Here is a 25,294-nt window from a genome sequence, read left to right as displayed (position 1 = left end):
AGCTGGCTGACCAGCCGTACTCAGCGAGTGGTCCTCAATGGAACTGCATCTATATCGAGGGAAGTGTGTAGTGGGGTGCCCCAGGGCTCTGTTCTGGGCCCAGTACTCTTCAACATCTTCATCAACGATTTGGATGAAGGGATAGATGGGGAACTCATCAAATTTGCAGACGACACCAAGCTGGCAAGAATAGCCAACACTCCAGAAGACAGGCTTAAGATACAGAAGGATCTGGACAGACTTGAACACTGGGCACTAACTAACAAAATGAAAGTCAATGGTGAAAAAAACAAGGTTCTACATTTAGGCAAGAAAAACCAAATGCACAAGTACAGCATAGGTGGCACCATGCTCAATAGTAGTAACTGTGAGAGGGACCTCGGAGTCTTAGTAGACAATCACCTAAATATGAGCCAGCAGTGTGCTGCAGCTGCCAAAAGGCCAACACAGTGCTAGGCTGCATTAACAGAGGGATAGAATCAAGATCACGTGAAGTATTAATACCACTCTTCAATGCCTTGGTAAGGCCACACTTGGAATACTGCATCCAGTTTTGGTCACCACGATGTAAAAAAGATGTTGAGACTCTAGACAGAGTACAGAGAAGATCAACAAAGATGATTAGGGGACTGGAGGCTAAAACATATAAGGAACGGTTGCTAGAATTGGGTATGTCTAGTTTAACGAAGAGAAGGACAAGGGGGGACATGATAGCAGTATTCCAATATCTCAGGGGCTGCCATAAAGAAGAGGGAAGTAAGCTATTTTCCAAAGCACCTGAAGGCAGGACAAGAAGCAACGGGTGGAAACTAATCAAGGAGAGAAGCAACCTAGAACTAAGGAGAAACTTCCTGACAGTGAGAACAATTAATCAGTGGAACAGCCTGCCTCCAGAAGCAGTAAATGCTCCAACACTGGAAGTTTTTAAGAAGAGACTGGACAACCATTTGTCCGAAATGGTGTAGGGTTTCCTGCCTGAGCAGAGAGTTGGACTAGATGACCTCCAAGGTCGTTCCAACTTTACTACTATTACATGAAGCAAATCCTTGATATGCCTTTTGTGTAGCTTCTGTTTAATCAAATGAAACAAATAATTTATATATCTTCATCAGTCCTTAACTGATATTAAGCATGTTTTTAGTACAGATAGTCTTCAACTTACAACAATTTGTTTAGTGTTCGAAGTTTGAAGTTACAACGGCACTGAAAAAAGTTATTTTTGACCATTTTTCACACGACCATTACAGAATCCCTGATCAAAATTCAGATGCTCAGCAACTGATTCATATTTATGATAGTTGCAGTGTCCTAAGGTCATGTGATCCCCTTTTGCAAAATCAATGGGAGAGCCAGATTCACTTAACATCCATGTTGCTAATTTAGCAACTGCAATGATTCACCTAACAACTGTAACAAGAAAGGTTGTAAAATGGGCAAAACCCACTTAACAAATGTCTCACTTAGCAACATATATTTTGGGCTCAATTGTGGTCCTAAGTCAAGAACTACCTATACTCGGACAAATTTCTCAGATCTCTACCACTGAGGATTTTAACCAGAGGTAGAAAAATAGTTTTTATAGCCCATCTTTACTAACTGTGGATAAGCCAGATATTCCAATTTCTCCTCACTGGGCTACAGTGTTAGATCAAATGCTCAGTTAGCAGAACTATCAAAAAAGGCCAATCTGTTCTTTGTACTAAATACGTTTAAGAAATACATATCCAGTTTGAGAAAGAAACATGCAGTTGCAAAAGCATTTGTGCAATATGAAATTCAATAATATTTAAAGTGATATTATGAGCATTTCATCACTAACAATTTACAACCGTTTGCAGTCGTAGCTGTTGTAATAGATCACTAATGAAGACAGGTTTTATATCACCATGGGCGATATAAATTGCAGGTGTAGAAATCTCTACCAGCTGATGAAAAAAGGGACCGACCATCAATGTGGGCTTCATACTTTGCTGAACTCTAACCATTTTTCACACGATGTAAGGACCAACCCCACTTTGCATCTTAAGAAGACAGAACTCTTGGAATAATTCTTCCAACAGGAATCCTTTATTAAGAGAAATTGGTTGCAGGAGTTCTAGACAGGACTTGGGGTCCAAGCTCTCCCATTCAAGGTTTTTAGGGGTTCCCCAGTAGCCCCACACAATCACCCCCCTCTTTCAGCGACAGTCTCAAGCATTGCATTCCCAACCCCTTTTCCTTACTGCCGGCTGGTTGGAGACTTCAAAGAAAACTACATGAAAGGCAATAGCCCCATTCTTATGGTTAGCTCTTTTGGCAATACATACATTCAGTTCCTTTGAAGTATACCGAAGGAAGTGAGGGCCATCAAGCCCCTTTGTTCACCACCTTCCCTTCCTCATATGGCAGAATCCGTAGAAGGCAGAAATGGGCTTTTTATAATTGATAACTAGAGATGAAATATAATTGGATTGTGACATCCTGCCCCTCAAAAATACGACAGGTCCACCTGAAAGAAAACAAAACAGGTATAAACGTTAGTCAGGCTTGTTAGGGTATTCTGTGTGAAACTTCTTTAATAGCTTCGGGGCTCTGACATGACGTTTATGGACCCACTTGTTTTGTGAGGGAGGGAGGTGTTTCCAGGCAACTAGGTACTGAGTCGCTCCATGATATCTCCTAGAGTCAAGGATTTCTTTATTTCGAAGTGTTGTTTGCCCTCCACCATGATTGGAGGTGGGGGGGGGATTTTCGGCCGTAAAGCTGACTGATGCTCTCTTTTCAGCAAGCTGCAATGAAAAATTGGGTGTATTTGCCTCAGGTTTTTTGGTAATTCTAATTATACTGTTACTGGGTTTATGATTCTTTTAATTGGAAAAGGCCCTATATATTTTGGTCCAAGTTTTTTACAGGGTTGTACGGACTTTAGGTATTTTGTAGATAGGTACACCATTTCACCTATAATGAATGGTGTAGGCTCAACCCTTTTTTTATCGGCTTGTGCTTTGTATGGCTGCCTAGCTTCATCTAGTGCTTTTCTAACTATTGGCCAGGTGTTTTGTAGTTTTTCCATCCATTCTTTCAGTGATGGGATCGTTGGTTCATTTGGGGTTAATTCTGGCATGGGGTTGAAACTTTGACCGATGGCTATTTGAAAAGGAGTGTAACCTGTGCTGGAGTGGACTGCATTATTGTAGGCAACTTCTGCAAAAGGGAATAAGTCCGCCCACTCGGTCTGCTGGAAACTAAGAAAACATCTTAAATATGTACGGAGTTTATTTTTTCAGCGGCCCCATTTCCTTGTGGGTGGTGGCTAGATGTCAGTCCCTGAGTGGTTCCTAAGAGAGATAAAAATTCCTTCCAAAATGCAGACATAAATTGCACCCCCCTGTCAGAGATGATGCGTTGGGGTGCCCCATGCAATCTGTAAATGTGCTGGATGAAAAGTTTTGCTAAGGCTTTTGCGGTGGGAATCTTTTGGCAAGGGATAAAGTGCACCTGTTTGGAAAACAAGTCTGTGACCGTCCAGACAACTGTATTCCCATTGCTTTCTGGCAATTCCACTATAAAATCCATGGCTATATCTCTCCAGGGGGCTGAGGGACTTGCCACTGTTTGTAATAGTCCTGGCGATTTCCCTTGCAACCTCTTTGCAGTGGCACATTTTGGACAACTGGCTACATAACTTTCAATGTCCTTTTTCATGGATGGCCACCAAAATTGCCGTTTAATTAAGTGTAAAGTTTTTACAAATCCAAAATGCCCTGCTGATTTTGTGTCATGGCAAAGCTGCATGAAAGTGACTCTTTGGGTTGTTGGTATATATAATTTTTCCCCTACCCAAGGCAACCCATCTCTCATTGTGCACACATTTTTGTTTTTATGGAACCATTCATCTGTTTCCAAACTTTTTCTGAATTAAATTCCAGTTTGGCTGTCCAGTTGTGGTTTTAATTTGGCTTGGGTTCTGGTGGTTACTGGTGCTGCCAGTTGTGACTCTGCCATTATTGGTTTAGAGTCTGTGGTTCGTGCGCTGTTATATTGGGGCATGCGAGATAATGCATCTGCCAGGAAGTTCTTTCTCCCTGGTAAATGTTTGAGCTTAAATTGGAACTGGTGAAAATGCTGGGACCAGCGGGCTTGTTGGGGATTGAGTTTCCTGGGCATTTTCAGGGCTTCCAAATTTTTGTGATCAGTCCACACCTGGAAGGGGATTTTGTTGCCTTCCAGGAACTGTCACCATGTGAGTAATGCCCAATGTATGCCATATGCCTCCTTCTCCCATACCGGCCAGCGCTGTTCTGTTTCCGTGAGTTCCTTGGATGTATATGCACCAGGTTGCAATACTTCATCATCGTTTTCTTGTAATAGAACAGCCCCCACTGCCACATCACTTGCATCTGCCTGTATTACGAAGGGCTTGTCCATGTCTGGGTGTCTTAATACTGGTTTGGCAGAAAAAAGTCTCTTTAGTCTCTCAAATGCTGCTTGGCACTCCATTGTCCATGTTAGTGGCTGGCTAGGTTTTACTGCAGATGCTCCCTTCAAGTTAGTGAGGGGCAAGGCTATCTGGGCAAATGAGGGGATAAATTGGCGGTAAAAGTTTGCAAAGCCCAGGAAACTTTGTAGTTGCTTTCTTTTGCGGGGTGGTGCCCAATCTAATACTGCTCTGACCTTCTCTGGGTCCATTTCAATGCCCTGGGGGGATATGCGATAGCCTAGGTAGTCTATCCTTTCCTGGTGGAATTCGCACTTTGAGAGTTTGGCATATAGGTGGGCGGCTCGCAGTTTCTTTAAAACCGCTATGACAAGGTTGCCATGTTCCTCTTTTGTTTCAGTGAAAATAAGAATGTCGTCCAAGTAAACAAGGACCCCCTTGAACAGGTGCTCCCTTAGAACGTCATTGATTAATTGCATAAAGACTGCAGGGCCCCCTTGTAATCCAAATGGCAAGACTTTGAATTGATAGCACCCTATGGGGCAGTTAAATGCGGTCTTCCATTCATCCCCTTCCTTAATTCTCATGCGATAGTAAGCTTCCCTTAGGTCTAGTTTAGAAAAAAATTTCCCTTTCGAGAGGTGTGACAGCATGTCTTTCATGAGGGGCAGAGGGTGTAGGTTGCTTTCACTGATTGTATTCAGGGCCCTATAATCCACACATAAGCGTAAAGAGCCATCCTTCTTCTCTCAAAAAAGGACCGGGGCAGCCACTTTAGGCTTGGCTGGCTCAATGAAACCTCTCTTTAGGTTTTTTTTTATGAATCTTTCCATTTCCTCCTTCTCCTTTGGGCTCATGGAGTATAATCTGGGCTTTGGGAGTTTTGCCTCAGGCTTGAATTCAATGGTACAGTCTGTGGGTTGGTGGGGGGGGAGCTCATCCTCCCTCTCCTCACAAAAAACTTCAGCAAGGTCTCTGTATTCCTCTGGTATTTCTGTTAGTCCCTTTTCCTCTCCTATGGATGCTTTTTCTATTCTTGATTCTGGTAGCCTCCATAGGGTTTTAAGTCCATAGGGTCCCCCTTCAGGAATTTGATTTCTGTCATCCTCCAATTTAACCAGGGGTTCCATTTTTTTAACCATTCCATCCCTAGGATCATTGGGCATTGGGCATTCCATTGGGCATTCCACCTCAAACGTTATGTCCTCCTCATGTTTAACCATGGAGAGGTGTATTGGTAGAGTGGCTAGGGTAGCTGGCACCCCCCTGCTATGGATCCAACTAACTGGCCAAATGAGATTGGTTGTTCTAGTCTCCTTGATGGGATGCCCAGATTCCCCACTAATGTCAGGCTAATGAGGCAGCGGGTGCAGCCAGAGTCTATTAAGGCTTTCACCTTCACAGCTTCGGGCATGGGGGGAATTAATATAGTCACTGTCTTGAGGATGGGTGCGATGTGTCCACTTACCAGGGGTTCACCCTCCGAGCTGTCATCTGAGGCGTCCACCGGCTCTGCGGTGCAGGCTGGAGTTCTTTCCCCCTGATGAGCAGAAGTGGGGGGGTTCCGCAATTTCCATCATTCTCATGGCAGTTTCTTTTGGCTTAGCTGAAGACTTTCCGGATTTGCTGATTGGGGATCTGTCTGGGTTGTGCTGGGGGGCTTTGGAGTGGCATTCTACAGCTCGATGCCCTTCTCTTCCGCACTTGAAACACCCCATTTGCTTCTTGGCTGTAGCCGATGGTTTCACTGGTTCGTGTGTCAACTCAGGCGGGAAGCGGCTCCCTTGTTTTCCTCGGCGGTGTCTTTTCAATATGTCGATCTCTGCTTCCTCTGCCAAGATGTACCATTCCTCAAGTTGGTGTGGGTCCCCTCGGAGCAGGCAAGGGTCATATAGATCATAATTTAGTCCGTCTTTGAAATGGCTAAGGAGGAGGTCTTCTGGCCAGTTCAGTTTGCTGGCAATGGCCCGGAATTCTTGTGTATATTCAGCCACTGGGCGTTTGCCTTGCCTCATCGTTTTTATCCTTTCGCGGGCTTTGCGATCAGCCAGGGGGTCTTCAAATCATCTTCTCAGAGAGGGCATGAAACGGTTGAAGTTGCTGAGTTCTGGGGCATTGGAGTCATGCAAGTTCACCACCCAATCTGCAGCCGGTCCGTCCAGGGCAGACTGCACGATCCGGATGGGGGCTTTGTCGCTGGGGATGTCCTGCCCATATTCCTCCATGTAGCTGAGGACTTCGGTTAGGAAAAACCCCAAGCGTGTTGGCTCCCCTTTGAATTTCACCTCCAACGGCGGACGTCTTGGAATGGATCGGTGCCTCCATTGTTGGTGGTAGTGTCTTCCATCCCGATCACCCTCTGTGGTTTGGAAGCGGGGTGGGGACTACTGGATCAGCAGATGTCCCCTGGGCTGCAGGTTCCACTTCCCCCTCGGTGTCTCTCCCTTTGCGGCTCCAGGAGCTGAGGCGGCCATAGGGCTCAGGGTTCTCCTTTTTAGGGAGCTGAGAGTTCTCTTCATCAGGTCAATAGCTTTCTCTAGGATCCAGTCTGAGTACGGTGCCCAGCTTTCCGCCTCTTCACTTGCGTGCAGGGATTTCTCCATCTCCTGCTTCCATTCTGGTTGCTTCGCCCCCCTTCTCAAGGTCACCTTTCTTGATTCTTTTTCCCACTCACTTTTCTTTCCAACGCCCATTGACCAGCGAGGCTTGTGGTCCCGTGTCTCCACCACTTCTTCTCCTGAGGCATCTGACCTCTCGGATCCCAACATCTGGCAACCTTCCAATTGGGTCAGTGGCTCTCTTTCCAGGGAGTTTTCCCCCTTTCTTGCTTCATTGTCTGACATGGTAATTTTTTGCAAAATCCCCCGGCAAGGGTCTCCCTTCCAGGTGGATTAATTTTCAAGTCCTGTCTAATGTAAGGACCCACCCCACTTTGCATCTTAAGAAGACAGAACTCTTGGAATAATTCTTCCAACAGGAATCCTTTATTAAGAGAAAATGGTTGCAGGCGTTTTAGACAGGACTTGGGGTCCAAGCTATCCCATTCAAGGTTTTTAGGGGTTCCCCAGTAGCCCCACCCAATCACCCCCCTCTTTCAGTGACAGTCTCAGGCATTGCATTCCCAACCCCTCTTCCTTACTGCCAACTGGATGGAGACTTCAAAGAAAACTACATGAAAGGCAATAGCCCCATTCTTATGGTTAGCTCTTTTGGCAATACACACATTCAGTTCCTTTGAAGTATACTGAATGAAGTGAGGGCCATAAAGCCCCTTTGTTCACCCCCTTCCCTTCCTCGTATGGCAGAATCCATAGAAGGTAGAAATGGGGTTTCTATAATTGATAACTAGAGATGAAATATAATTGGATTCTGACACACGAGCATTATAGAATCCCTGATCAAAATTCAGATGCTCAGCAACTGATTCATATTTTTGACGGTTGCAGTGTCCTAAGGTCATGTGATCCCTTTTTGCAAAATCAATGGGAGAGCCAGATTCACTTAACAACCATGTTGCTAATTTAGCAACTGCAATGATTCACTTAACAATTGTTACAAGAAAGGTTGTAAAATGGGCAAAACCCACTTAACAAATGTTTCACTTAGCAACATATATTTTGGGCTCAATTGTGGTCTTAAGTCAAGAACTACCTATACTCGGACAAATTTCTCAGATCTCTACCACTGAGGATTTTAACCAGAGGTAGAAAAATAGTTTTTGTAGCCTATCTTTACTAACTGTGGATAAGCCAGATATTCCAATTTCTCCTCACTGGGCTACAGTGTTAGATCAAATGCTCAGTTACCAGAACTATCAAAAAAGGCCAATCTGTTCTTTGTACTAAATATGTTTAAGAAATACATATTCAGTTTGAGAAAGAAACATGCAGTTGCAAAAGCATTTGTGCAATATGAAATTCAATAATATTTAAAGTGATATTATGAGCATTTCATCACTAACAATTTACAACACGTTTGCAGTTGTAGCTGTTGTAATAGATCACTAATGATATAAATTGCAGGTGTAGAAATCTCTACCAGCTGATGAAAGAAGGGACCGACCATCAATGTGGGATTCATACTTTGCTGAACTCTATCCATATTTCCACTCTACTAAAAAAGATATTGGTGTTACTGATGTTACTTTTTAGGGAATGTTCTTGTAGCATTTCAAGATAAAAGAAAGAGGATATAGTTCAGTGACAAAGTGTCTGTTTGGCATGCCTAGACTTTAATCCCTGGGTACTATAGACAGATAAGGGAAAGACTCCAGTCTGAAAGCTGGAGAACTTCAATTCAGGATAGACAGCGTGACGCTGGATGAACCAAAGATTTGATTTACACAAGACAACTTTCTATGTTCTTTTTACATGGGGTTTTTTCTCCCCCTTACATGGACTTGTCAAAAAGACCCTAAATATCACAGTACTATGATTTTTATCATAGTGTATGATGCTTAGTCCATAAAGCACACATTAAAAAAGTAATATATTGTTGCAATACTGGACTACTGTGCATGTGATCATGATCTATTTTTTCCTCCCTCTCTTTGTCTTATATCCAAACTTCTTTTGAGTTCTACTATTTGTTAAAAAAAACCCTAATTGCTTCATAATAATAGTGAATTCCCTTGAGACCACGTTAATATAGCAGGGATGGATTTTAGCCATGTACATTGACAGAAAAGCTATTTTGGAATGTTTAAAAATTCAGGTAAAAATATGCATTTTTTAAAAAAAGTAAAATTGGTGTTAGACATTTTCCAATTTTCTGTTTTTGCTTTTACATTTTGTTTTAATTCTAGATAAAATTAATCTTTTGTTGTCAAACAGATATGATTCTTCCTAGGAAAGAAATATAGCCAAAATTTAGCCTACCATGTTTTCTCAGTTCAGACCTTGACTTTGCTTGGCTAGGATCCAAAAGTTCCTTATCTGAGCTTTTAGAGAGACTGATTTAAGGTTCTGAGTCATTTATTTATTTGTTTGTTTGTTTGTTTGGAATATGGCATATCATACATGGACTAGCAATATAAAGATAACATTTCACCTAGATTAGTAAAACACAATAAAATCTAAATGTTAAAAAAAGATATATTTTCAAACACCAATGTCTAGGCTATGTAACCATTGAAGCACAGTGTCAGGATCCAATTATATTTCATTTCTAGCTACCTACTCTGAAAAAACCCCCATTTCTTACTCTCTATGGATTCTGTCATACTACGAAAGGGGAGGAGGAAGCAAGGGGGTTTTATGACTCTCACTTCCTTCATTTAAACTACAAATGACTGGATGTTGATTCTCATCAAGAGGACTGACCATAACAATATGGCCATCACCTTTCATCTACTATCTCTCTGAAGTCTCCCTTTTGCCAGCAGTGAGGGAAAAGGGGTGGAACAATGTAATGCCTGGGATCTGGGAAAATAGAGGATGAGTTATCGTCGCCCGGAAGGACTGTGGGGTGGGGCTGCTTGGGAACACTTAAAACATTGAATAGTAGGGGTTGATCCCTCAGATCCTGTCTAGAATCCCTGGAATCATTTTCTCTTAATAAAGATGCCTGTTGGAAGAGATATTCCAAGAGTTCTGTCTTCTTAAGATGTAAAGTGAGGTGGGTCCTTACACACAGATTGTTTATATTTTAAAAAATCAAATACTAGTCCAGCTATACATGGCAATGAAAACAAAATGAATCCCACAATGGAAGCTTTTCTTACACAGACTTCTACACCAATTGTTTTTATCCTCTCTATTATACACAAGAAGCCTTCACCTTAGTAAAAACTTAAATGTTTTACCCTCTAGTGTTCAGGACAGAGTTCCCCAACCTTTTGGGGTTGGCAGCCCGGAGCGAGGGGAGGGAGGGAAAGAAAATATGGTTTAGTGGAGGGTTGAACATATGCACGAGCATGTGCGTGTGCACGAAGACCATTGCTCATGTTAGTGGAGCCACGACTACCCGTGACATTCGCACAAGTGGGCCCGCACATGCCAGCAATGCTCGCAACAATGCTCACATGAGTGGGGCTGCAAAAGTCTGTGACAACGCTCACATTAGGCCACAGATGCCTGCTATGCTCACAGCAACACTCATGTGACTGGGTCTGCAAATGCCAGCAATGTTTGCAGTGATACTCACAGCAACGCTCATGCATGTAGGGCTTTGCACGCACACACGCATGCACCGGTCAGCCTCTCACACGGCCCAGTGGCCAATGGGCTACAGCCCAGTGGTGGGCCTTAGCCCACAGGTTGGGGACCCCTGTTGTAAGATGTTGAAAGGGATGTGGCTGTTGAAAAAGTTGTATGTTGTTGCATTACACTTTTGGTGTATTTTTACTCCATCTGGGACTACAAATTAATAAGTCCTTCATGGCACATGATCAGGTTTTCTAAGGGATCATGGAGTTGTTTCTTCCTGTCCTATGTGTTACAACAGAGTGACCACAGTACCAGCTAATGGGACCTAGGAGATGCACCTTTTCATTTGTGAAAAGAGAGTAATCTACACCCCAAGATTCTACTGACCCAACACTGTGACCCTTTAAGAAGGCTCTGAAGCCTGTATGTTCCAGAAAGAGTTGGGTCTAGGATGATAGGTGGGCTTAACCAAATTGAATATATATGACCTAGTTGTGTGATTTTTTTTATTTTTAGGGGGTTTGTTGGTGGTATTCTTAGGATATTGTGATTTTTTTTTATAATTCTATGCTACCTGGCAGATTGGATGACAATAAATAAATTCACCTCTTGCTAAACTGGCTTTTAGAGGATGTGTGAAATATTCTAAGAGGACATCATTCCATTGCTTTATCCATGAAAATAGTAAAATTCTGTTCAGCTGTAGTTGCCATCAGGAAGAATTGCATTTGAACTTGACAATATGGTTGTTTTCATTTTTTTCATTTTTTTCTTTACTTGATTTCCTTTTTTCCTTTTACAAAAATATGTTGTACTTGACTTACTTTTTTGTGTTTGTCTGTAAATAAAGCCACAGTAATAATGATATTTTTTGTTCTGGGAGGAACACATGGATCACCTGTGATTTTTGTTTTTTGGGTTTTTTTTATTAGGCAGCAAACACTCCTCCCATGGAGATAAAAATAAAAATCCATTTTTGATAATTTCCATACGTATCTAATATTCAATTATTGCCCTTAATTAATTCATTCTTTGACTAAGAACAAGTAGTTAATTGTTTCTTACAAAACAAAGAGAGGAGAAAATAGCTAGAGATTTTGCTTCATATCACAACATTTAAAAAGATTACAGACAGTTGTCTTGAAAAGAGAAACTAGCTAATTGATAATCTGTGTCTTGGAATATAATTTGTCTTCTGATGCCTATGCTTGTTGGACATCCATCCTTATAGTTAAATGGTTACTGTCAGACATTAAAGAAGTTTTCATTGGCTCAGAGAAAGTTTTCTGAGTAGAAAAGAAGCTACTTTCATCCATTTAATCTCAGGTTCATATATGCAAATCCAATTAAAGTCAGTTATTGCTAAATAGTCTATGCCAGTGGTGGCGAACCTATGGCACGTATGCCAGAGGCAGCACTCAGAGCCCTCTCTGTGGGCACACACACTGTCGCCCCAAAACCACCTCCCCCAACGGCCCCCTCCTCACCAGCAGCCCCCCTGGAGGAGAGTCGCCCCCGGGTGTGGCCCACATGGAGCAACACAGACAAGAACATGATAGCCAGGCATCAGGAACAAGACTCTACCCTCATGCCCCATTGCACGCAGATGATGCTGCAGGTTGTGGGCAGAGGGCAAGGCCACCATGGTGCTGCAGAGTTGCCTGGGCAATCTGAGGCAGGCCATGGAAGTGGTGGGTGGCCCGGTGGGTGGGGCGGGGGCAGAGCAGGAGGCAGGATGGGGGTGGGTTGGGCAGGGGCAGAGCAGGGACAGGTGGGGGCAGAGGAGGGGCAGGGTGGTTTTGAGGCATGCAGTCTCTAAAAAGTTCACCATCACTGGTCTATGCTATCTCAGTTAACAGTTACCACCTGCCTGGTAAGGGGCCATAGAATTCAAGATGGGGTGGACTTAGTCCACTTGTGGCTAGTAGGGATTCTATACTGATCCCTCTTTTAACTCAACCCCCAGATTCTGGCACTTTTACACATACATCTTTTAGGCAAGTAATCCTGATATATGCATAATGGGTTATTATAATTTTACAACTTTAATATGTATGTTTTTATATTTTAGGCTACTGACCCAGATGCTGGAGTAAATGGTCAAGTCCATTACAGTTTAGCAAACTTTAATAATGTTTTCCGCATAACATCCAATGGTAGTATTTACACGTCAGTGAAACTAAACAGAGAAAAAAAAGATTATTATGAACTCATTGCTGAAGTAACAGATGGAGCTGTGGATGCACGTCGTACAACATTAACTCTGGGAATCAGAGTCCTGGATATTGATGACAACAGTCCTGTGTTCACAAACGCCTCCTATATTGTTTCAATTCCCGAAAGCCTGGCCCCAGGCACAGTAATCCTTCGTTTAGAGGTAAAGGAGACATGATTTTCATTTTTTAAAAATTTTTTATTATTTTTTTTATTTTAGACCAACAAAACAAAACAAAACACAACAAACATTACACACATACAAACGTAATATATCCTTTTTTGTTAACAGCAGTTTGTAACAGTACTTTTCTATTCTTTACATTTCCCCCCTCTTTCTTCTTTGAAATATTTGTCCTTATTGCCCCATTGTTTCTTATTTACATTTTCCTTCTTTCATATTCTACTACTTACTAGGAATCCAACATTATTCATTGTAGTAATACTCATATTTTTTATAAGACTCGACCGGAATTCCATCTAAGCATGGTGATCATACAAATATTCTCATATTATTTAGTGCATATACTGTTTTTACTCTAATACTATTTCCAACATTAAAATTCACCCCTTTTCATCCAAGTATATTTATTTAATTTTATTTTTCTTTGACATATATAATAATTCCTCCTTTCTTGTTTTATGCTAATATTGTGTATAATGTTTCTAAATTTTACTTTGTCTAGTAATTTTCTATAATCCTATTTTATGTAAACTTCCTAAAGATACATCACATCTACATCCAATTTCCTTAAATTGTTAAACGTCTAAACTCTTTTTCTTGATATATTTAATCCATTAATATTTATAGAAAAGAGCTTAATTACGTCTCCCATTTTTAACTTGATCTATTTTTTTGTTTTTATTTTGTTTTATACTTCTTGTCTCTATAAGTCTTCCTTTTGCTTCTCTTTCTAACCTTTCTCTTTCTGAGACATGATTTTCAAAAGATGGTGGCCAAGAAAATGTGCCATAAACTATGCATGTATGTTTGTGTGTCATTGAGTCAGACTTGACTCTTAGTAATTGCATGAACAGGTCAATCCAGTTTTCTATGCAACATTTTTGGCTTGCTCTTGTTTGCTTCCTAGAACAGACAAAGAGTAATTGCCCCAAAGTCACCTGCCTCATTTCCATGCCTAAAGCAGAATTAAAATTGTCTCCTGGTTTCTAGTCTAGCACTTTTAATCACCACATCAAACTGCCTCTTCATATAACTTTACCATATATATATAAAGATTCATTCAGTTGCAAAAAAAGAATAAGTAATATCCTTATCACGTTTCCAGACTATATTCAAGATTTGTAATCTGTAGAAAACAAAGAAAAAACAATTACTAAAATATCAGGAGACTTTATACTAAATTAATTAACCATAATGATTTTCAGCATTTTAAATCAGAAAAAAACTACTAACATTCCAATCCTAAATAAATTAAATTAAATTAAAAATTAAATTAAATTAAATTAAATTAAAAATTAAATTAAATTAAATTAAATTAAATTAAATTAAATTAATTAAATTAAATTAAATTAAATTAAATTAAATTAAATTATTATAGCTTTGTGCTGTTATGTCAGTCTTGACTTCTGGCAACAAAGCAAGTCACTGGCCCAAGGTCTTCCAGGTAACTTCATACCTAGGTTTCCTATTTCTCATCTATAGATTTAACCACCACTCCAAACTGGCTCTCAGCTAAATTTTAAATCTGTAGAGGCTATTTAAATTTCTATTTTGACACCAGTATAATATAATTTGATATATTTATTTTTATGACTTTAATTCTTAAAAAATGAAAGGAAAGCATCAATCATAAATAGAGCCTGCGTTAACAATGGAGCATTTGTGGCTACCGTCTTGTTATGTTTGCAAAATATCCTTTCATTTAAAAAAAAAAGTCAGTCTCTTGAAACTACCAAATCTCATGAGATATGATGAGAATCCAGACATTTTTATACAATTGGTGTTTTTATTTATTAGCAATTCTGCCATCATACAACATGTGATGATATCCAGCTCCTGAAGTATTCCTCATTCTTGATACTTTGGTTTGATACCCTTATATAGATAAATGGGTTTGAGGGAGATGGTTTTTGGAGAAGTGTTTGTGTGTGTGTGTGTGTATGTGTGTGTGCGCACACACATACATGTGTGCATGTGTGTATCATGCATAGACATGAAATCAGTGTTACAAAAATGTTTTTGGGGGACAGATATTAGGTTTTAGTGATGAAATTTGTAAACCCTAAAATCCCGTTCTTCATTTCCTCAAGGCTAAGGATGTTGACCTTGGTTCCAATATTACCTATGGAATACGAAGTCAGGAACCACTCCAGTTTTTTGCACTGAACAAATTTACAGGAGAACTGTCACTTCAGAAGTCCTTGGATTTTGAGTCTTTTTCTGGCACAGAAGCAACATTCACTTTTTTAGTCGAAGCCTTTGATATCGGTGGAACAATGCCTCCAGGCCTTGCTACTGTCACTGTGAGAATACAGGTAAGAATTACATTCCCTCTCCTTCCCTTGTCTAGTCCTATAATCTCTGCTCAGTAATGCTTTCAAACAAGACCCAGATGCATTTTAAGAAGGATGAAAAAATATCCCAGAGAAGACTTCTTTTTCTTTTGTAATCTTGATTCCATTTCATTCATATAGGCCGACTTTATAAGAAAAACATTCAAATTTATAATGCATTTCATTACATAATTAAAGAACTATTTCTTGGTTCATGGATCTGTGAGCTACAAAATTGAATGGGTGAATCTTTTAAAATCTCCCATAGATGGAAAGAAACCCTTGAGTGAAGTGGCAATATCTATATTACAGTTTAAGTCCTCAGAAATCTACAGTTTTATTATCTTTAATTAGGGACCAGCTGCTTGTATGAACTGGACTAACATTCTAGTTTCTGTTATTATGACATTCTAACTTTTTCTTCATAACATATCTAATCTGCTGTTAAAAATAGAAATGTTTCTGCTTTTGTGAGTTGCTGTGCAATCTGCTTATCTTTATCATGGCAGCTTTGAGTGGCTCTTCACTTGAATGTTTAAGAATATATTCCCAATATGTACAAAGGTGATAGTAAAAAGCATGAATGGTCCAAACTCATATTTACAAATATATGTCAAGTTAGTATGCAGTACAATCCTGTTGCTGAATTGTATGTATTTGCTTATGTATGATGTGTGCAATAGCTGTAACACCTATTTGTGAAATACTGAAAATTGTATCCATGTTGTCATTGGGCTTACATATAGGTATAAGTATGTTTCTGGAGCGGATTGAATGTGACATCACCTGTGAAATTAATCTTCTAGGTTCTTTCTTATATCTGGAAGATATAAGCTTTTATTGTTTTTTTTACATTGTTTTATTGTTAAGATGGCGGCACCTGGATCAGCTGCGGCTGCCTTGGCTCTTGAAGGTGAAAAGTTTTTGGAGGAATATAAGGGATATAGGCCACATGATCGGGAAGGTTTTAATATGTTTGAGCAACATAGTGGGACTAAGCTAACATATGACCGACAATCTTTGCTGGTATGGCGAGTTTTTAGCTGTTTCGGAACTGTTGGTGAGCTCATTAAAAGTCATTTGTGCTGTTTGAAATTGTTCTGACTGCTGGCACAGTGATTGATTCTATTGCAAATCAGGGCTGTTTACGAAGGAGGCAGAGGAGGTGAGGATCCGGGGCTTACGGAGCAAAGGATGAAGCTGATCACCATTTACAACCTTCTGACAAGCAGAGTCAATGGGGCAGCCAGATTCACTTAACTACCATGTTACTAACTTAACTGAAGTGATTCACTAAACTGTGACAAGATAGGTTGTAAAATGGGGCAAAATTCACTTAACTGTCTTGCTTGGCAACAGAAATTTTGGGCTCAACTGTGGTTGTAAGTCAGGGACTACCTGTAACTGGATTTCTTATCTTGATACCTGGTTTGCACTTTAAGTATGGTTTTGACTCTGCTGTTGGCTTTCAATGTATATTACTAAATGCCTTTTAGGAAGCAGGTAGGAAGCAGTATCTAATCTTTCTCTTTGTTAAGCTACAGCTCATGAGAGTAAACTTTCATCTCTTTATGCTTTTTATTCTGGATGTAATATTTCTACATCAATTACTACATTCTTTTACAACCCAGGAAATTATGATACCTATTCTATCATCTGTGATCAATGGAAAAAATATTTTAATTATATAATAGGTTGTTTCTCTTCTTTTGTGAATTTTGATCTAAAAAAATGAATACATCCAAGACACAAAAGTCAATATTTTTGATCTGTGATATTTGGATTGAAAAATGCCCCATTTAAAGTAGAGTATCATCCAGTTATTTCATGTCAATTTTCAGATAGTAAATCTTGCCTGAAGACTTGAATAGAAGCCATGTTATAATCACTATTATTTTGCTGAAAGCTTCCCCCCCCGCCCCCGAGTATTATCTGTGGTTTTATTGGTTCATGTACAAGAACTTCACCTTAGATGGTACGCTCTCTCATTCATTTTTAATAATGTGTCATCTCTTTGCCTACATAGCAAATAAAGATATTGCTGGGGAAAAAATCTAAAACTATCCATCTGTTTCTTGAAAGTACTGATTTCCTGTCTGAACTCTTCAGACAATTATATTATATGAAAACATAAAATTATGTTGGGGAGTATTTGCACTGAATGTTGAGTGGTGTCCAATTAAGGACATCCTAGTTCATAGAATCAGATTTCTTATGAAGAAAGCAACATGAGACAGAATGTATACCAGCAGTTATGGAGACTGGAAATAACATATAAGCCTTTCTGAATGCCATAATCACAGTAGCAGGTACATCCACAGCTGATTTTGGTTACCCCAAAGACTTGGAAACTTAGCAAGGAAGGTTGTAGTCAGTACTTGAATGCAAGTTACCACAGATTATAGAGCTGAACATAAAGAGGTGGGGGAAAGGCCCCAGAAATTTGCATAAAATCACTTGGGATGAAACCTAAGGGAATTTTTTTTAAAAAAAACCTTGGTTGAGAAGTAGGTACTGTTTCAGTTCATATTGACTCTCCATTGAAAACTAGATCTATACTATGATATATAGATAACATTTTTCAGGAAATTACTAACAGTACAATCTTAGGTTCAAAAATATGTCTCATTGAATGCAGTTGGGATTCCCTGTTGGGATTCCCTGTTAGGATACGGGTATAAGAATGCTGCTTAAGTGTGTGTTTGTGCCTGAACAAAATGAAGGGAAAGTGCTTTTGAAGGTTCTGGACCAGGGGTAGGCAATCCAAAACACTCAAAGAGCCACTTGGACCCGTTTCCCACCAAAACCAAAACACTGGGAGCCGCAAAATCCTTTTGATATCTATCTATCTATCTATCTATCTATCTATCTATCTATCTATCTATCACTCCCTCTCCCTCTCCCCCCCCTCTCTCTCTATCTATCTATAAAATATTTTCGTAGATTTTCACGGGTATACATATGCAGATCTTGGTGTATTCGGGTCATTTCCCGTGTAAGATTGAGAGTATCTTGGTGACGTTTCAACGAGGTCCCACTCGTCATCTTCAGTCTGGGGTCTTCGGCTTCATGCTTGTGTGAGCAAAGTGTGACCAGAGCTGCCGTCTCTCTCTATATATTGGTGGGGGTGTGTGGAGTACTGCCTTAGTTGCTGTAGGTGGATTGGTTGGCTGTGTAGGAGTTATTGTTTGTGGATTGGTTGGCTGTTTCGTAACATCCTGAGTAGTTGAGGTGCTGGCTGTGTGCCCATTAGTCTTTTATGTTGTAATGACCTGGGTAATGGGTTGTGTGATGACATCCTGAGATCTAGTGTAGTGATATCCTGAGTTCTGTGTTGCACCCAGGATATATATAATGTGGAGTAAAATAAGGTGATCACCAGGATAAAATCATAAACACAAATGTTTACTCTACAAAACCAAGCTTTCGTTGGCCACACTACCGACATCGTCAGGGTATAAAATGCTGGGTCCGGGAGTCCGTTTTTATGTGGCTGGCTGCCGCTGTGCTTTCACCCTGGATTGGGTCATAGGTCCTCCCATCAGCATCGGCTGTGTAGTTCTTAAAGGGGCCATTTCTAAAGTTGTCCTTTCCTCTCCAATTGCTGTTGTTTTCTTTGTGCGTGGGTGCACCCGGGCGCAGGGCCAATTAGGAGCCTGCGAGGGGGCAAGTCCGCATGAGAGAGAGAAAAAGAGAGAGGGAGGAAGCACAAGTGCCTCTCTCTCTCTCCTTGTCTCTCTCTGCAAATGGCGGAGGAGGCTCTGGAGCCGCAGGGGATGGCTCAAAGAGCCGCATGCGGCTCCGGAGCCACGGGTTGCTAACCCATGCTCTGCAAATTGAGTTCAGATTCCCCCTGTCTCTTTTTAATAAAATTTAGATACATTGTTCAGAGATTTCATTAATCCTGTTATGGCAGTGATGTAAAAACAAGAAGAGCAATTGCCTGTGTAATATTATATTATATTAAACAAAGGCTGTGCCTAAATATGATTCCAGAATCATAAAATCTTTGACATGCTCTTCCATTTTGCAATAAATGTTTATTAAGTCTAATGTTAGAGTTTATAAATCCTTGTGTGTCTTAAAAATTCATTTATTTTCTTATGTAGCTAGTATGCAGCAATGTCTTCATCATATCCTATCATGTCAGAAGTTAAATCATTCCCAATATTATTAATTATTAATATTAACCTCTAAATTTATTCTATGTTTATACTTTAGCAACTGAATGGCCACCAAATACACTATATTCATGCTTCATTTATAATGTAGTTACAAATTGATGGAATCGTTATAATGTAGTTATAAATGGGATGCTACATCTAAATCAAGCAGTTGATTGTCCCCCACTTCCGGAGAGTCAAAAACAAAACCTGGAAGTGTTGATGAAGATCCTCAGTCATCCAGATAGAGTTGTCTGGAAGTTGAGTCAGGGCAACTGGAATTCTTTTCTTGATTTGAAAATTTTTGTTGCTTATCCAAGTAGCTTCTTGTCTGAACAAGCTAGGCAGGGGGACCTCATATATTTCCTCAGCTCAGTTAATCTAAATAGGCTCATTAGATGAGTAGACAAGAGACTCATTGGGATATAAATGTTCCAATTCCTAAATCCTTTACCCTAGGTGAATTGTTAAGTGTAGCCTCCCTGGTGAACCTGTGTAGTGGTTTTAATCTTCCTGGTGACTGAGGAAACCATAGTTTGAGAAAGGAATGAAAGAATCCATTTATGCCAAAGTGGAAAATCCTTCTCTCAATATATGTGACGGCCTCAGATACAACCTGTCCCCCTGTCAGAATCCAATTATATTTCATCTCCAGTTATCAATTATAAAAACCCCCATTTCTGCCTTCTATGGATTCTGTCATACGAAGGGGGTGAACAAAGGGGCTTTATGGCCCTCACTTCCTTCAGTACACTTCAAAGGAACTGGATGTGTGTATCGCCAAAAGAACTAACCATAACAATGGGGCTATTACCTTTCATGTAGTTTTCTCTGAAGAAAGGAACTGGATGTGTGTATCACCAAAAGGACTAACCATAAGAATGGGGCTATTACCTGTCATGTAGTTTTCTTTGAAGTCTCCATCCAGCCGGCAGTAAGGAAAAGGGGGTGGGAGTGTAATGTCTGAGACTGTCGCTGGAAGAAGGGGGTGATTGGGTGGAGCTACTAGGGAACCCCTAAAAACCTTGAATGGGAGAGCTTGGAGCCCAAGTCCTGTCTAAAATGCCTGCAACCATTTTCTCTTAATAAAGGATGCCTGTTGGAAGAACTATTCCAAGAGTTCTGTCTTCTTAAGATGCAAAGTGGGGTGGGTCCTTACACCCCCATTTTTATTCTGCTCTTTTATAAGTTCTCAGGAAGATTAACACTAATTCACAGGAATTGAAACATTTACATCTCAATGACTCTCTTCCTGCTACCTATTTAGCCTATCCAGATTAGGTGAGAAATGAAATCTCCCTGGAGTACATATATGGGATTCCCTAACCAACTTGGTCAGACTGAAAAAGTGACTTGGATAAGCAACAAAATGCTTCAAACCAACAAGAAAAGAAGTTCAGATGCCATAACTCAACTTCAAGACCAAGCTTGGAAGTATTTTTCAGTGAGGCGGTTGTCCCTCTGCAATGATGTCCTATTGAAAATTCAGCTGCCTCTAACATTGTTCATCTTCCAGAAAAAGTTGAACACAGAGCTTTTCCTGAGGATTTCTGGGACCTGGAGTCATTTTGTTTAGGTTTTATTTGTCTTTTAGTGTATTTTCTTACTTTGTGAGTTGGTCAAACTCTTGTGATTATGGTGAGATGCAAACTTGATTAATTGATAGACTATATATTCTATTTCTAGTGTAGTAAAATATTATAAAAGAATATAAGCAACCCAGTCCTATGAAAACTACCAAAATTATACTGATGTTGTATTTGACTAACCATTCATAAAGCTGTAATATTTTGAAAATGAATCTAGCAAGTTATAACCTTTAGCTTATGAATAAGGCCTAGATTCAAATGGGCTTCCTGTAGCACTCAAAATGGTGGACAGCCAACTGGCAACAAGATCCAACTCAAAAAGTGAAAGGCAGATATACACCAGCAAGGAAACCTCTTTGAAAGCACAGTTGAAAAAATAAAGATTTCTGAACTCATATAAAACTGCAAAGTGAGAATGAGGTCATTTCACTTACAAATGCAGACCAAATTAAATTCACTAGTATCCCAATCTAATCAGCCTAATATACTGCATGTGATGAATTTACAGAACCTATTAGCATTAATGGACAATTTGGGCCTCATGTTGCTATAGTACAGGAAGGTTAATCTATGTCTAACATTGATATGTAAGCCTTTTTCCTTATTACACAAGTTTTGGGACATTCTACCTGTAATAGAATGTGAGAATGACCTTGGAATTTGAAAAGAAGAAATACTCCCTAGGGAATGCTAAATGTCAATGGAGTTTCTCAGTCATCCAGGTCATAGTTGTCCCAAAGATGCTTTTTCACAAGGCAACTGGACTTTCTTGTTTTTCAGTCAGAGCTGAAGAAGCGAAAGGTCTTCAAAGAAAAGCAGGAAAGTCCAGTTGCCTTGTGAAAAATAATCTTTGGGACTCCAAATGGAATGATCAGATAAAGGAGAATAGCACACAACTGAATAAGAAAGGATAAATCCTAATTTATTAGGTGGTACAAAGAAAAGTGGCATCCTTGGGACTCCTTATGTTTGGTTGTTTTCTTGCAGATGTTTCATTACTAAACTAGGTAATACCATCACTGCAGAAAAAAGGGTAAAAAGAGACATTAGGAATTTTGTACTTTTAAATATTCAAGATTCTGTTCCTGTAGTCTTAGAATAAAGTAGTATTAGCTCATCTTGTCATGAACATTGAATTTAGATTTAAAATGCATTTGTTTATTGGTCTCATGTAGTTTTAGGGACAGCTTTCAAAAATTTAATTTTAGCAAGGTGGTTCAAAAAATAAAATACTTGTTTCAGGTTACTGATATACACATGTTATACAGATTTGTGTGACATTACTGTACAGTTTTAGTGCTTTCAACACCTCAGCAGTTTTTTTTTTTACATTTGCAATATATTTGAAGGCTATTGTCTTCCTTTTATCTGTTCACACCAGTATTTAAGGCCTTAGACCAGTGGTGGTGAACCTATGGCACGGGTGCGAGAAGCGGCACTCAGAGCCCTCTCTGTGGGTACGTGCGCCATCGCCCCAGTCCTAGGTCTTCAGCTGGGTTTTATAAAATCTTTTCGCTTTAGGCCTCCGCCGCCGTGTACAAAAAAAAAAAGTTCAATCAGTCAATTTCAACTTCTCATGGGAAAAAAAAAGATCTTGCAAAGTTGGAATTGATTGAACTTTTTAGTGCCACACAGTCTGCTGTTACCACCGCAGCCACGCCCACCCAATGGGTCACACCCACCCGGCACCCGATGATGCATAAGTGGGTTTTGGGTTGCAGTTTGGGCACTTGGTTTCTAAAATGTTCGCCATCACTGCCTTAGACCTATACTGTTAAACATTTTTCTTGGACCAAGTGACTACATTTCTTTGTTTTTCTACATTCTAACTAACTTCTATCAAATGCATTACATTTTCTGTAAAATATATTGTATTCTATCCCCTGATACCCCAAAAAGAAAAAGTAAACAATACTTTCATAAAATTGGAACCCCTATCCAAAGTCACCTTCAATTTGTTTGCACTTTTATTAGACTGTATTAGTAATGCTGGTATATATCATTATTACAATTATTCAATTAATTACCAGTTGTTTTCACATTTATAATTTCTCTCATAGTTTTTAAAACCCTAAAATTTAGATTTGTGTTAAATGACATTTTTTCCCCACAGAGTTTCTTTATTCTTTTCTCTGCACTTCAGTGCCAGACAATCTGTTGTTCTCTACAGTAGCTGTGCTTGATTACCAGTCCCATCTTATGTGATGTAGTTCACTATATTTCAGAGTCATATGCTGGATAAAACTGCTTCAGCAGATCTGATTTCTGAACTTCACTCTGATGTTTAATTGTCTGCATAAGCCTTTTATTGCCTCATATAGTTCATTAGAAACATTCTTTTTTTAATATGAATAATTACTTTCTTTAGGGCTTGGGGAATATTAAATATGAAAACAGAGCCATCGTGCAGCATTAACAACATGGCAACAATTAATTGGAGATCTGTTTAGTTAAAGAGGAAAGTCATAATGTTCACTTTATCATAAGAAGAAAAAGGCTGAAAGTTAGTGCAGGGAGATTCCCATTGCAAACAACAAAGGCACCTAGCCCAGCAACCTTCTTATCTGGTGTGTTATTTGCTCATTTGTACATTGTGTAAATTCAAATGATGCTTCTTATGGACTCATCAAAACTTGCAATTGTGACACAAATGCAAAAGGCTCAGCAAATATTGTATGCAGAGAAAAATCCTATGGAAGATTCAAGAATGGAGAAAAGTGAAGGTGACTACTCCTTTCTCTGAGAATCTGAGCAGATGGAAGAGGAATTCCATGGTTGTAGGGATAGGGGGAGAGAGATTGAATTTGGTTCTGAGCTATTAGCAATGCAAACAGTTGTCAAGGAGGGGAGAATGACAATGAGTAAGGATGAGGCATTTTTGGTGTTATGCAGGTATGCAATCATCGGTTACGCCTTTTAATCAAGCAAAAAAACCTAAAGGTATATTTTCTCTAAAGGTATTACCAGGTGCATCTTTTAGTAATAGTGATTTATTTCTTCCAACAGGTAGTATTTGTGATAAAATCATTTAATGCAATATTGTCAATCTCCAATAATTAACTATGTTGCTAACTTAAAATAAAGTCCTTGTTCCCCTTTAAAGCCCTGTTGCTATACATTACTGTTCCAGAACAGAAAAATGATGAATTAATAAAAACAGAAAATAAACCAAGTGCTTAGTTATTATTAACTACAGCTTATTATATAAGCTAATAATTCCTATGGCAAATAGAAATAACTTTACTAAATACATAGTTACAATCACAGGACATAACCTAGAATTTATATATAAATAAACTGTTAATGAGCAATTTCCAGAGGCAATTAAGAAAGTATTGATTGAAAAGAATATTTCACAACACACTCAACATATAGTTTCAATTGGAAAACTGTGAGCTTCATAGATCAATCCAAACCCAAAAGTGTCAGAGAATTTCTGGAGGCTTGGCATACAGACAATCGGCCATCAAAAGGCACATGGGGATAAACAACATCTACATACTATTCAAAAGAGACAATCAAAAAGCCTCAAAAGAAAGAAAAAGAACAAAACATAAATTTTTCACACATAAAAGTAGCTCATATAGTAGTAGCAAATTTTATGTCAAATCAAAAAGCAAAGGCACAAAAATGCATGCACTGAAAAACATAGGTGCTACTAATTTCTGAGGATGAGAATATTCTTGTTAATCCATTACATTTAATAGCTCAGGTGATTATATATGATGTTCTTTGTGCTCATCTAATTAGTCAATTGAGAGCCAGTTTGATTTAGTGGTTAAGACACCAGGCTTGACACGTCTAGTCCTGTAAAGCCAGCCGGGTGACCTTAGGCTAATCGGTTTCTCTCAGTTCTAGGAAGGAGGCAGTGGCAAACTATTTCTGAAATCTTGCCAAGAAAATTGCAGGGATTAATCCAATCAGTTACCAAGAGTCAATAGTAACTCAAAGGCAGAAGGAAAAAAGGTTATCTGCAAAAGGTTTAATCTTCATGATGGTTCATGTTGTTTTTACATGGCCTCTGCATTTCAAGGATAGAAAAATTAAAGAGTATCTCAAGTTAGATAAAAGAGCAGAAATGGTGGTGTTTCATTGATTTAAAAACAAATAAGCATGTTCATTTCTATTCATTGGTTTCATTTATTTATGCATGTACTTTTTTATTCATTTCTAAAATTAATGTATTTCTATAGAAAATACCATAGATGTAATACATAAGGGTGTCATAATTTAGCCCCAAATTAATAG

At 39.3% G+C, this 25,294-nt stretch overlaps 1 protein-coding gene across 1 annotated transcript in view; it reads left to right on the top strand.

Annotated features, from left to right (window-relative positions):
* PCDH15 (protocadherin related 15) overlaps nucleotides 1-25,294 on the top strand; it is a gene marked incomplete at its 5' end in the record, with an annotated part of 401,689 nt that overhangs the window by 212,303 nt on the left and 164,092 nt on the right. Inside the window, 2 exons of the mRNA XM_039366933.1 lie at nucleotides 12,635-12,940; nucleotides 15,052-15,276. Coding sequence (XP_039222867.1) covers nucleotides 12,635-12,940; nucleotides 15,052-15,276 — 531 coding nt within the window. The remainder of the gene's footprint in view (nucleotides 1-12,634; nucleotides 12,941-15,051; nucleotides 15,277-25,294) is intronic.

The sequence above is a fragment of the Crotalus tigris genome, unplaced genomic scaffold (assembly GCF_016545835.1).
Source record: "Crotalus tigris isolate CLP2741 ecotype Arizona unplaced genomic scaffold, ASM1654583v1 scf7180000020464.425836, whole genome shotgun sequence".
NCBI classification, from domain to species: Eukaryota; Metazoa; Chordata; class Lepidosauria; order Squamata; family Viperidae; genus Crotalus; species Crotalus tigris.
The sequence above is the reverse complement of the archived record's forward strand: the minus strand, read 5'-3'. Positions and strand labels throughout refer to the sequence as shown.